This window comes from Caloenas nicobarica, chromosome Z, assembly GCF_036013445.1.
Source record: "Caloenas nicobarica isolate bCalNic1 chromosome Z, bCalNic1.hap1, whole genome shotgun sequence".
NCBI lineage: Eukaryota > Metazoa > Chordata > Aves > Columbiformes > Columbidae > Caloenas > Caloenas nicobarica.
The window spans coordinates 49,808,975-49,822,429 of record NC_088284.1 but is presented as its reverse complement, the minus strand read 5'-3'; the positions used below and the strand labels follow the sequence as shown (position 1 = coordinate 49,822,429).

Below are 13,455 nucleotides of genomic sequence, written 5' to 3'. Positions count from 1 at the left end.
GGTCCCTCCGCCTGCAGGGCAGGACGGTGCTGCAGCCCCGGACACCTCCGTGCCCTCCTCTGAACCTGCTCCAGTTTATCGATGTGTTTTCTCCGCTGGGGGTGGCAGAACCAGAGAAACCACAGAGCTGTTGTCTCACGAGTGCTGAGCAGAGGGGGATTATCACCTCGCTCACCCGACGGGCCGTGCTGCTGTTCGTACAGCCCGGGACACGCGGGCCCTTCAGCGCAGCCAGGGCCACTGCTGGCCGTGCCCAGCGCGCTGCCCAGCGCGGCCCCACGGCCTTCCCCACAGAGCTGCCCCCAGCCTGCGCTGCTGCGGGGGACGCCCCTTCCCAGGAGCAGGGAATCCGCATTTACTGAAACCGCACCGATAAAACTTTCTTTTTTTTTTTTTTTTCCTTTTTTTTTTTCCAAAATTTCCCCCCCTGCACTGTCCGGACTGCCAGCTCCAAGCCCCAGGCCGCATCTCCCCATCACTGCCCGGCGGATGAACCCCCGCGGCCACCGCCGGCTCCGCCGGGCGGGCGGGGCGGACCGGCGCGTGCCTGCGCCCCGCCCCCACCGCGCGCCCTCCCCACGTGGCCCCCGGGCACGAGCCACCCGCTCCTCCTCCCACCCCCGCCTCCCGCTTCCTCGCCGGCGCGCGCCGATTAGCATAATAATGCCCCCCCCCCTCCTCCCTTTTCTCTCCTGCCGACCAATGGGAGCCCAGGAGGCGCCGCCAGCTGCCGGCGCCGCAGCGGCGTGGGCTATAAATAGGGCGGCCGGGGCGCTGCGGTCTCAGAGCGCTGGAGAGCTGTGTGGCGGGGCCGTGCTCCGAGCTGTCGCTGCCTGCCGCGCCGTGGGGACTCGCTGCTATGACTCTGGAGGAGATCCACGGACAGGAGCCTGTGCCTGCGGGCCACGACTGGTACGTCCGGGCGGCGGGTGGGCCGGGGGCTGCGGCGTGTGGCGGGGGAGGGAACGGGGAAGCGCGAAGCCGCCGGTCGCGGTCGCGGCGCCGGGCTGACTCTGTGCTCTCTCCCGGCGCAGGATGCAGGGCGCCGGCAAGGCCCTCCACGAACTGCTGGTGTCGGCGCAGCGCCGCGGCTGCCTCACCGCCGGCGTCTACGAGTCGGCCAAGCTGATGAATGTGTAAGTGCGGCGGGCGGGGGCCGGGGGGCGCCCGGCGGGGGCCGGGGGGCGCCCGGCGGGGCGCGGGGGCTGCGGGGCCGTCTGGCGCCGTCCGGCGGGCTCAGCGTGCCGCTCGTGTCCTGCAGCGATCCCGACAACGTCGCTTTCTGCGTGCTGGCCACGGACGAGGAGGACGAGGGGGACATCGCCCTGCAGATCCACTTCACCCTGATCCAGGCCTTCTGCTGCGAGAACGACATTGACATCGTGCGGGTGAACGACGTGGCCAAGTTGGCGGCCATCGTGGGGCCCAGCGAGGAGTCTGGGGAGCCGCGGGACCTGCACTGCATCCTCATCACGGTGGGTGTCTGTGCTGATCGGGGCTCTGGCCGCCGGGGCTGTGCTTGTGCTGCTGCCCTCTCTGCGTGGGACGGTCACAGCCTTTCGGGGCGGATCCATCCATCCACTCGTGGCCAGAGTCTCTTCTGGGCAAAGAGAGGGGGCTTGGCACATGCTGTACAGCAAGTCAGCTGAGTAGTAGTAGTAGTAGTAGGCAACGCTTCTCGTAAATGTGGATTTCCTCAGTCGTCCACAAGGGTAATGTCTCTGCTTACTGCTTTGGCTGTGTCAGGACAAATGCCATCTGAAAATGCCTTGCTTCCAAACCTAATGCTTCTGTAAATATTGTGATGACCTCAGCTGCCCGGCAGCACTAATGGTGTGCAACCTTTTTTCTTTCTGGCAGAATCCAAATGAGGATGGCTGGAAGGACCCAGCTCTAGAGAAGCTGAACTTCTTCTGTGAAGAGAGCAGAAATGTCAATGACTGGGTGCCAACAATCACCCTGCCTGAGTGATGGTGACCCAGTGCATTGAGGAGGCTGAAACCTTTGTTGCATTCTCAATGTGGCGTAGGTTCACCGAAATGTGCAACAAGCTGCTGATTCCATGGATTAGCCTGGTCAAGAGACTGGATTAAAGTCACTCAGACTGGCATGCAGTGGGCTCTTACAGAGGAGAAAGAGGAGAACAGCTCGCCTCACCAGTGAGCCCCAGTAGGCTGCAACCGTGGAGAGGCTGACATACCATGGAACCGAAAGAAGTACTGCAAGTTTCCTGGTTAAGTGGAGCTGTTTCAGAAGGCAGAGAGAAGGTTGGGGGAAGTGGGCCAAAACTTTCCAGAAGGACTGGACAGAGTACTGTAACTAGGAACTGTTGGTGCTGTCTACAAAACACAGAGAAGACTAAGTTTCAATATTTGATGGACTACTAGGGACTGGTTACTGAGACTCCGAAGTGGACAGACTTCAACAGGTCTCTTGGGTCACTCTGCAGAACTGGTTTAATAATGCAATAACTTCTATTGAAATATTTGCTGCTATTGAAGCTTTCATAATAAATTTTTGACAATTAATATCTGGGAGTGTCTCGCTTACTGGGTGGGGAGGCATGTTACTGAAATACCACTGATGCTTTGTTCATGTGCTGTAGGCAAAGGTATACTCCACAGTAATGGAGCTATTGTTCAAATACTTTCTCTCCTGGGCCAGCTGAATGAAGAGCTGTGCTGTCCAAGTTGATAATTCAACCTTTCACCCTCCTGCAACAGCTGCTTATCGCAACAGCTTGCAAGACTAAGGAGCTGCATGCTTAATGAGCTCACTTATTGTAATAGGTGGTCTTTGTAGTCTACTGAAGGAACACAATACATGTTAGGAACATGGATTTTTGAAATACAAACCCCCAGTAAATTGGATCATTAGTTCTTAAATATGACTTAGTAACATGCATTCAGACCTGCAGTGTTCCCACTTGACAGAAGCAGATTAAACATGATGGGGGGGCTGCAAAACTCCTTAGATGTTAAATACATCTAACATTTACTTTGATTAGAATGACATTGTTAAATCTAAAACTAGCTAATAGTGAAAAAACATCACACCTGCTGCAAGCTGATCTCTGATTGCCATATGCTGTGACAAAGAAGCTGTCACTCCGGAAGCCAATTTTGCAAAACCTAATTGCATGACAACTCCAAATTAAGTCCAAAACAATTTAAGGATTGTGGCCTTTTTTTGAGAGGTCCTGTCATGGAAAGTTAATACAGGCGGGCTGATTTGGCCCTGTGTTAAAAGGGAAAACACCACCCAATTTCTGTGCACAAGCTATGTATGTGTGCTTCAGTACTTGACATTAAAATGGCATAGTAGTGATCCCTTCTCCAGAAAGCAAGAAAGCTGAACTACTCACTTCCTCTGTAGACACTAAAAATACTAAGTTATCACAACTACATTTCCTCTAGGCTGGCTTGCAGTGATTGACAGTAGCACTTGCTGAAAAGTGGTCATTTCTGCATGGGGTATCTTGAACAGTTGTGGTTTCTGGGAAGCTGCTTGCTCTCAGTTTCATTGTTCCTGATAAGGGAAGTTCAAATTCAGCTACAGCATTCCTGGAATATGCTCCCTTGTACAGGACTTACTGAGCTCTGCTTGGCCTCTGTTACTGTTGTGAGAGGTTGTAGGGTGGCCATGTAACCAGAATTTAGGCTGAAGCAAAAACTACAGGGGCCTCAGACCTCTGCAACCATTCCTTCTTGTGCTTAAGATATAGGAGTTGCTGCACAGCCTGTTTTTCTACTTAACCTGCACTTATCAACCGGTGTCTGCTCTAGAACTTTGAGAAAAGTCACATGCAGGAGCTAAGGGAATAAACAACTTTGGCAGCTGTCATAACAGAAACTGCCTTGAAGGTAATTGCCTTGATACACAGAAAATATCAAGCCTGGAGGCTTCGTTATACATTTTTGTAGTTTTTCCTTAGCAAATGCAGGTTTCTTCATTTTCAATGGTTTTACAGCTGAGAAACACATTTCTGTTCTTTGTCTGAGGCCTAATCAGTACTCAGAGCCAAGAACAGATTAAAGTGAACTGTCCTGAAATCAACTTTCACATAAAGGGTAAACAGTACTTCACAGCCTTGAGTGGTTTAAACAAAAGCCTGAGAAGATTGAAGGAAGTTCTCAAACACATATATAATTAAACTATAGCAGAGAAGAAGTGTGGCTGATTTTTCGGCTGAGACAGTAGGCTATGCTGGTATGCTATGCTACATAGCTGTACCTGGTAGGAAGCTTAACTTTCCAGCTTTTATGGAAGAAATGTATTATGCAGCAAACAATGAAATTAATGAGGCAACACCAAAATACTGTTGCCTCTAGTTCCTTAGAAGACAGCAGCCTGACCTTCCCCTCCCCAGTAGTCTTGTGAAGCTGTAAGCTGTGCCTCATGAGAGGTTCACAATTTCTTATTTTAGGGACCCGTACAATTGTCCTGAAATCTCTTTCGGCTCAATGCAGATACACTGTAACACAAATAGTGTTAAACTGAGTTAGCCCGTGAATGTTATTAATACAGCATTGCAACTAAAGGCAGCTGTAACTTGCAAGTTATGTGCTGCTGCAAATATACGCAATGATAAACACTACTTAATGTAGCAAAAATTCAGCAGGTGGTATCTACTGATACAAGTAGACTTAATCTTTAATCGCTCAGATATATAGCTGTGCAAGGAGCAACTATATAGTTATTAAAGACAGACAGCAGACTTGGCTGTTACTGGCTGTGGTGGGGACAGCTGGTCGGGAGGTGTTGGTTGGCTCACCAGATGTCTGGAGTGTTTTGTCAGGTATTGGGGGGTCTAGAGGGTGTGGACAGTAACCTCTGGTGTCTGCAAGCAGTGTGCCCAGGTACCTCACCTTCTGAGCAAACACAAGTGTCTGGGACAGGGACACCACAGGTTTAAAGGGCTATCAAGGACGGCTGGAACATCTGCGAGGTGCCTCCAACCCAGCCGTGCTGTGTGGTCTCACAGGCTGGCTTGCTTTGTATTGTGGTGGGACACATCAGGGCACTCTGGGGAGGAGATTGAGGTTGTTAGTTATTAATAATAAAGGTGGTTGTCCAGGACATGAGGTAGCCTAGTGACAGAGCAGGAGGTGCAGGACATGGAGTGGAGTCAGAGAGCGGTGGTGCTTCTGGTTCTGCTTCCAAGGGTCTGCTTTCCATCAAGCCCTTCACTTGTGTGCCACTAGGTGATCAAAACTGTGTATTTAAATATTATAAACATAGATGTGTTGTGTTGTCTATACTTCTAAGTAAATTTTTTTAATGGAGTGAGGTGTAAAGTTTCATTTAAAATTTTTTGAGAAATAGGTTTATGTTTCTCTGCCTGGTTATCTGTTTCACCATCTAACAGTGCTGACTCACAAGAATTTCCCCTTGTATGCTGTTTCCTTCTCTTAATGGTGTTTTCTTCCTATTACACTTCTGTGCATCACTTTACTTTTCTCTCTCTTGTGGTTATAGATGGTCATCTCTTTAGATGCCTGATGCTTTTAGTATATGCTATACTGAGTCAACTGCCTTATCATCTTATCAGGATACATATGCATACTGGCACACAGAGTTCAGTTGTTGTAAACAATGCTTCCTCTTTGCTGTTGAGTAGGAAATACAAAAGGGAAGCTAATAAAAGTATATTAGAAAGAGGCAGGCAAATTGCTGCGCAGAATAATGTTTGCATAAAATCTGTGTATATGCTGGGTGATCCGCTCAAGCAGCATTTGTAGCACTGGATGATCAGGGAAGGAGCACTGACATGCCCTCTTTGAGCCCTGGAGTTCTGCAGACTGGTGGAGTTTCAGTGATAGGTGAAGGCTGTTTGAATTAATGCATGCTCTGCAAGGAGAAAATCTTTGAAAAAATATTAGTGGCAGAAACATGCCCTAGCACCACTGTCTGAGACATAAGGGAGACTTGGCTCATGTCAGCAAATCTATTAACTCCGGCTCTCAAATTTCCTGTCACCAGGAGTAAAGAGCAGTGTGTGCCCAGGTTAAACCATGGCAAGCATACAGACAGTGTACGACTAGTGGAGCGAATGTCATCACACATGTGAGCAAGAAAGATGGTGGAGAAGGATGTGCGAATATTGTGTTCCTTGTGTTGACACACATTGTGGGCAGCTGTGCTCATGCCTGTGCATCCACAGGGCCTCATTCATTGCAAAGCAGCAGTGGCAGAAACTGAATTTGGTGAAGGGAGAGAGCTGTACGGTTAGTACAGGCACCTCACCAGAGCCAGTCTTTCTACAGGGTTTTATGAAAACTGCTTCTCATTCCTGCTCATTCCTTATCCATTTCATCATGGCAGGTGTGATTTGCTCACTTTGTGAAGTCTGAACATGCAATGATAAGGTATCGGAAAAGCTGAGTTAATACTTTGTGTGTAATTATTTCATATTGAATGAGTGAAAACTCCTACTGTTCTTTATTATGCTGCAGTAAGATACCCTTATACATGGTACTCAGAATACTGCAGCGCGTGAAGTATTAATTTGAATATATTGGTATCTTTAAAAGTATAATCAGATTCCAGACATAACAATTGTAGGGGCTACAAAGTCTCCTCCAATCTCACACTGCACTGGCATATGATTAATTTGCCATGCGTATTTTCTGATTTTAATGCAAGGAAGGAAAGCAAAATTATTTTCTCCTGTATGTCTAATCCTCTCTGTAGAGCTGACTTTACTTTGAAATCATGACTTTGAAAAGTTAGTATGAGTGCACACTGCTGATTCAAAACTAGTTTGTGCAACGTTTTTTTTTTTTTTTCTGCTTTGAAAAGATAGCTATAGAGATATAACGAGGGGTTTACTGACTGAATGAATATTTCCTGTTTGCTACAACTGATGAGAAAAACCTACCTTTTTTTCAAGACGAACTGTTGTGACTCCCTGTAGAAAGTCCCATGTGTTATAATCCATTGCAGAATAGTGCTAAAATTTAACAAAGAGCACCCAAGATCAATTTCAGTATCAGAAGCCATTTTGACTGTCCTCACCATGAAGTTATGAATGTTTATGTTGGTGAATCTATAATTTGCTTCCTACTCCCTGTTTTGGGGCACCTAAGCTATAGCAGCCTAGCTTTCACATCCAGCTGAAGTCAGTAGGAAGCAATGGTGCTTAGTAATGTCTATTTAAATACCTAAAAAAGTAACTAAGTCCCAAAGTTTCAAATTCATCTTCCAGAAACGAGGCATTTCTGTTAGACACCTACCAGGTACTAGCTACAGCTCCAAATAATCAGGTTATTTAGCTGTATAACCATAAACTTACGTACCAGACTTCAGGCTTTACTGTTCTGTTCGAGGATGTGTAGCGTAGGGCACAGCTGTATAAGTGTCTTAAGCTTGGATCAGTTGAGTGGCTGAAATGAGTCTGTGGATCTTTGCCTGCTAACCTGCTTTGGTTCATATGGCAGAACGGAGTTGGAACATGCAAACAGGATTTCTCTTGGGAGAAACCATGCCAGAAGACATTTTCTAAGTAACTACTAAGTACCTACTCCTACATTTATACAGTCCTAACATTACATTCCGTCTTTTGAAGGCAACTGAGAGGCTGATGTGGCCCCCAGTGAAAATGAATTTGACACCTCTGCTCTAAGTGATCGGCCAATGCTTTCCAGCTGCTACTGAGCATTCAGTTTATGGGACCACACTTGAGGTACACGCAGCACAATTATTTGCTGATTAAGAATAAATAGGCAGGTTTTTGCAATAAAAGAAGAGAAATATGTTGGCCTACTTTTCACAAAAGAAGAGATTTTAGTGTAATACACATACCGATGTGTTTCAAACAATTGCATGCTCTTGAACTAACAGGGTTAAAAATCTGCTTTGGCAGCAGCTTGCTGAACTTAATTGTTTCTGAGGCAAGAACGATGAATGGAGCTATTTCTAGAAGTGGTTGCCAAAGTTTTTTGTGGTGTGGTTGTTTTTTTTTTTTTTTTTTAATAGACCAGCACTGCGCAACTGGCAGCATTGGAACAGCTTTGCCTGGCCCATTGCCTTTGTGCCTGAGGAGCAGGTGGCTCCATGGACATGAGTGATGATCTTGCCCCACTGCCATGCCACCCCATAGGACAGCCAGGGCACCGTGTGAGTCCTGTGCCAGCCAAAGCAGGGGCTGTTCCCAGTGTGGAACCTGTCCTCTTCAGTTGCCACTCGTTATGCAGCCAGACCTTCTTTGTAGGGACAATGGTATGCAATACTTGCAAATGGTTTCCAGATGACGTAAGGATGAATAGGACGGTACCCCAAGAGAAAGATATACATCAATATATGAATCACTGGATTAAATTGTTACAATGTCACAAAACTTTTTTTTAAATATAGATAAGCTCAAGGTGATGCATCCTCTTGCATGGTAGGAAATGATAGCTACTGAATGGTAGACTATGAAATCTTACACCATTGCCAATGTCTTATTGCTGTATTGTTGTACAAAATTTCTGTGCTTTAAGTTTGCCTATGTTAAAAGCAAACTCCTTACTGTAAGCTGTTTTTCTGGATCAAAAAAATGCATACTGTCATTATAAATGGTTTCTATAGGTGGTTTCATGCTGTTGAAGGCACATTTGTGGAAAGCGAGAAATGAAGTGCAAGCTAGTTGATGTAGTGTAAAATAGGATGGTAAAGCACATCACTTTTTCCAAAGTATCAATTGTATCCTTCACTAATACAGATATTCTCTGTCTTACATACTGCTCTGTTTATGTAGCACTATAAAGTCTTCAAATAAACTGCTGAAGAATAAAGCAATAACAGGCACTGCATGGTTTGTACTAAATGACTGTGTTATTTGGACACTACCACTCCTGGAGTGCTGCAGAGGAACAAGAGATGGGCTGTGCACTGCCTGTCCTGTTTGGGGTGGGAACTGCTCACCCCCAGGGATGCCAGGCCCAACCTTGCATTGGCTGCTGCCTCACCGAGTTGGACTGAATTGTGCAAGTTTAAAAACAGGTGCTTGTTTGTGCTTTGGGGCCATGGGTAACAGAAGCATGCTCTCTGCCTAGTAAACAAGACAACAAAAGTTGTTCCAGGTGTCTCTAACCACCTGGCTAGTAAGTCTAATTTAAAGCAAAGGTAGACTGTGTGGCTCTCTGGAAAGAGGCATTTTCCAATCCCGAACCTATTTTATTGATTTAAATAATGTTTTTGAAAGTGCTGTTTGTTTGCTTTTGTAATGTCTAAGCCAGCGTTCAGGTGCATAGGCATATGTGAAAATATTGTTTAATTGGGAAGGATGTCATATTTTTATGCCTATGCTAAGGTACCTTTTGAAATTTACAAGGTCATCTTCGCTTCAGGCTATGTGCAATATGTAAAAATATTCCTAATTTAGAGCTCAGTCCTGAGAAGCACTAGAGGACCTGGACGGAAAATTAAATAGACAAATATGCTAGGAATGAATCATGATAATTATACTTGTAAAATAATTCAGACATATTTCCGGAAGAGATACAATAAATTTATCTAAACAGAGTACACGTATACTTGTGGTGCATATACAAAAGAGCGTCTCACCCTTAAGCATTGCTGCATATATATAAAGGAAGGAGATAGAGAATGATTCAGATCTGACGGTATATAAATAGGGTTGTATTTTGTCTCTTTTTGCACTGCGCCATCCTTTGTCAGAAGATGAATTACCACTGGAACACTGCTGCGGAATGGAATTCCCTGGCTTGCCACTTTCTGCAAGCTTGCCTTTTTTAATAGAAAAAACAATCCAACAAACAAACTTGATATTGTGCTATGAAGGCCTGGCTGTTTTACACATTTCCCATGGGACAGGTCACTTAGTGGAAAAACAACAACAGCACTTGGAAAACTATGCGAAGGGTTTCTGAACTCTTGCACCTTCTCTACCCTTACTTCTCCCATGGGCTCTGGGCTGCATTTTCAAATAAATATTTGTCTCATGTTACACTTCTCAATAATTGTCAATTCACTGGTATTGAGGACTCATGACTTTGGATTTGAGGTGCAGGAGCTGATGAGGTAGCAATGAATTTATTCGAGCAGGAATAGAGTGAGTTGTGCAAGAGATTGTCTTGCAAAGCAGCTAAAGGCAACGCAACTTGGTGCTTTTCAAAGCAATAGTTTTGACATCCTAATTATTCCATATCTGACCAATAAGAAAGACACGCTGCTCTGTGCCTGGTTTGCCAGAGGAGATCAGTGGTGCTTTTCCTAGCCTGAATGTGGAAGCAGTAGAAAATACCTCTTGAGGAAGCACAAGCAGAGAGATACGGTTGAGGGGAAGGCATCAGGTATGGATGTGGTCACTGGAGTCTGGTGGCAGGAGGAGGTGTCCTATACTTACGACTGCAGCACTGAACCCCTTAGAGGTCCACACTGAATTTTTGAACCAGCTGGCCATAGCACCAGAGCTCTTGAAAATAACTAAGCCATACAAGATCTGTAAAAATTGTTGACCAGATAGATCAGAGCAACAATGCCCTGACTGATGCCCGGTCTGCCATGTGTGTGCTCATAACTTATTACAGAGTCCAGAAAATCCTCTCTGGAAAAAGCATTTCTAAATGTTTCAGCTGTAGAAACCGTGCCATGCAGCATGCACTATCAGCCATTAAGGTACACCTCCAGAGGAAAACGGGTTCCAGAGCTCGTGGACGTTGTAATAGCTCTGCTGCATCACGTAAGTTACAGGTGATCATCCGCATGGAACTGAAGACTAATATGGTGCTTTGTTTACAGGGTAAACATTTGACTGGCCTCTCCGTACCTTCACCCGAATTACTAATAACTTACCATGGTGTGTCATTTAAAGCAAATTGCAGTGTTAATTATGATAATAAGCCCATGCAGGCCAGATCCGCAAGGACCCTGCAGAGAAGATGCTGGAGAGCACTCTGCTCCAAGAAGTGCTGACGTTACCCCTCAAGCCTTGTCTGGCTAAGGACGTTTTGCAAGAACTGGTTCCCCACTTCCCAAACCTGCATTTCTCCCCCTTAGGCCCACGTCCTGCACAGCTGCCTCTGCAGAGCCCTCAGCTGCAGACATATCTGTGCAGCTTCCCTATGCAGGAGCGGGCTGCTCCAGGCTTTTAGGGGGCCTCCCTATAAGGTTTGGTTATCCTCTTTAGGTTTCCTCAGTGCCTCTTTGACAGGAGCTGAAGTAAAAGCAGGACAAGGTAGGAAATATGTCACCAGCTGCTGCTCCCTGTGATGCCCAAGTTGCAGTGCCTGCAGGGGTGTTTCGGCCCCAGGGATCCTGAGGTGGCCAAGCCACCAAGCCCACCCACTCTCCTGCCCTGGGGGAAGGGGCTTCCTCCCTGCCCCAGACTCACAGAGCTCCGTGTCACCCAAGGGATTTAGCTACACCGAGCCAACCACTTATCTGCTGAAAGCATAACATGGACAGGTTCCCCGCGGCTGTCCGAAGCTACAGGGAACAACAGAAGACTAGGGGAAAACGTAAGAAGCTGTAATTCTTTCCACAAGCTGAAGACAATTTTTTTTTTTCCTGGTAAGTGCAGAAGAAAAGCAGCCACCTGATTCTGCTTTCACAGTAATATTCTGATCTGCCACAGGCATATCGTTTACTGAAAACTGAATATAGCCCACAATTGAGATTACCCAATATGCTTATATAAAGCCTTTCAGAGCAACAGCACATCAGCTGGTAGGGGCTGCTACTAGAAACTAAGGTTTCTTTGTTTCTTAGTAGCAGATGATTTCCTCTCCTAGGGCAATTATGTAGCCTAATTGCCTGTAATAATCATCCCTGTTAAAAGTGTGCTAACGCCAGCCCTTCTCATTTTTGCAGCTTCTCTCCTTACCAACTTTCTGCTTCCAAGTACCAGAGATGGGCTCCACACATTTAGAAAACACAAGTAATGTTCAGGAATGCAGGTCTGAAGACCTTCACCGATGCTGTTATTGGTGCCTAAGATGTTATTAAGAAAAATCATTTAAAAAAAAAAGAAAAAAAGATAATGTTATTTCTGAAATGTGACCTATTCCTAAAAGACTTATTGTCCTTCCAGTTACTTACAGTTGTTTGGTGTGTATTTTTATCTTTAAATTGTTCTTTGTGTTTATTCTTTTTCTAAGATACCAGTTAGATGTACCAATGCTAGGCTCTCCGTGCTGTATTACAACAGTTTTTAAAATTAAATTGGAAAAAACCCAAAAAAGTCACAGGGTATACTGCACATTGGCAGAACAGATTAGATAGTATAACACATCTTTGTCACTACTGACTTTTGTGGTTTCATTTCCATGTTATCAGCACCTTTTTTTTCCCAGCAGGTAATGTTGCAGCAATACATTATCATTCAAAAATCTGTTTTACAATATTCACATATGTGAACAGTGAGCAAAGTAGCTTGATTTTTGGACAAAGTTCATCAAAATACATAACTGTACAGGTTGAGAACAAAGATCCATCCAGCCTAATATCTTTTTTTCTGACAGTGGCCAAGAGCAGATGTCTAGAGAAGACTGCTAGAAAAGGGCAAGCACGTAGGGATCCTTCTTCTATCTGCTACTACTAAAAAACTTAGACCCCTTGGACTTCCAGTGCCTAAAACTGTGGCACCAGTATATATTTTCAATACATAGTGCTTAGAGGCTATACACTTAAAATTCAGGCACTGGCAGCTGGTACATGGCAAGTGCACAGGCAGGTCAAAAGCATAACAAAAAAGTTCCCTGAAGAAGGACTATACCCCCAGAAATACAGAAAAAAGAAGAGTTCCCAGGAGTACAGAGGTAAAGTGCATAGAGGTGTCCAACAAAGGGGCTGTTCAGCTCCCTGCATTCTGCTTCCATAGATTCTCTCTTCACTAGAAGAGTGGAAGGGAAATCTACATATTCTGTTTGCTTTTAAAGGCAGAGATATTGTTGTAGGGCTCCAAGGATCATGCCTATGAGTGTGCCTTTTCCAGGAGGGGAGCTCAAGATTGAGTGTTAATTTTGTCTGGAAGGAAGGCTTTTTATTCTGATTAAGTAAAATTTTAGAACTCAGAGAGGGCTATGCTACTTATTAAGGAAAAATTATTGCAGTTGAATGTATGCATTTGATAGTTGTACTTCGATAATTATTTAACACCTGTTATTGCCACAGAAGCCAAAAAAGGCAAACATAACAGCCTTATTACTGCCAAAGATGAGTAATAAGGTTTGGTGGTGTCTGATTAATGCAGAAACACTTTATTGTAACTCAGAATACAGGAAAAGAGACAAATTAACTTTATTTGGAGGAACATCTTCCATTAAAGTAGGAATTACAATAAGCAACTTTTCACAGACACTGGAAGTGAAGTTCTATGTGTAAGTCAGAAAGAAGTTATTTATAGAATCATAGAATCACTTAGGTTGGAAAAGACCCTTAAGATCATCGAGTCCAACTGTTAACCTAAGACAACCAAGTCCCCCACTAAACCTGATGATATGATTGGGC

General features: G+C 45.2%; 1 protein-coding gene across 1 annotated transcript; it reads left to right on the top strand.

Annotated features, from left to right (window-relative positions):
- The first annotated feature begins 774 nt into the window (after nt 1–774).
- GADD45G (growth arrest and DNA damage inducible gamma) lies at nt 775–2,528 on the top strand. Its single transcript, XM_065656570.1, has 4 exons — nt 775–912; nt 1,035–1,136; nt 1,262–1,475; nt 1,861–2,528. Exons 1-4 carry the CDS (start codon nt 860–862, stop codon nt 1,969–1,971), a joined length of 480 nt encoding a protein of 159 aa, XP_065512642.1. The 5' UTR covers nt 775–859; the 3' UTR covers nt 1,972–2,528.
- The last annotated feature ends 10,927 nt before the right edge of the window (nt 2,529–13,455 follow it).

Bases quoted from the DNA above. Each gene is read 5' to 3' on its own strand.
- GADD45G (XM_065656570.1), top strand. From the start codon at position 860: ATGACTCTGGAGGAGATCCACGGACAGGAGCCTGTGCCTGCGGGCCAC. The intron at 1,137-1,261 runs GTAAGTGCGGCG...CGTGTCCTGCAG, and splicing joins TCGGCCAAGCTGATGAATGT to CGATCCCGACAACGTCGCTT. The intron at 1,476-1,860 runs GTGGGTGTCTGT...TCTTTCTGGCAG, and splicing joins TGCACTGCATCCTCATCACG to AATCCAAATGAGGATGGCTG.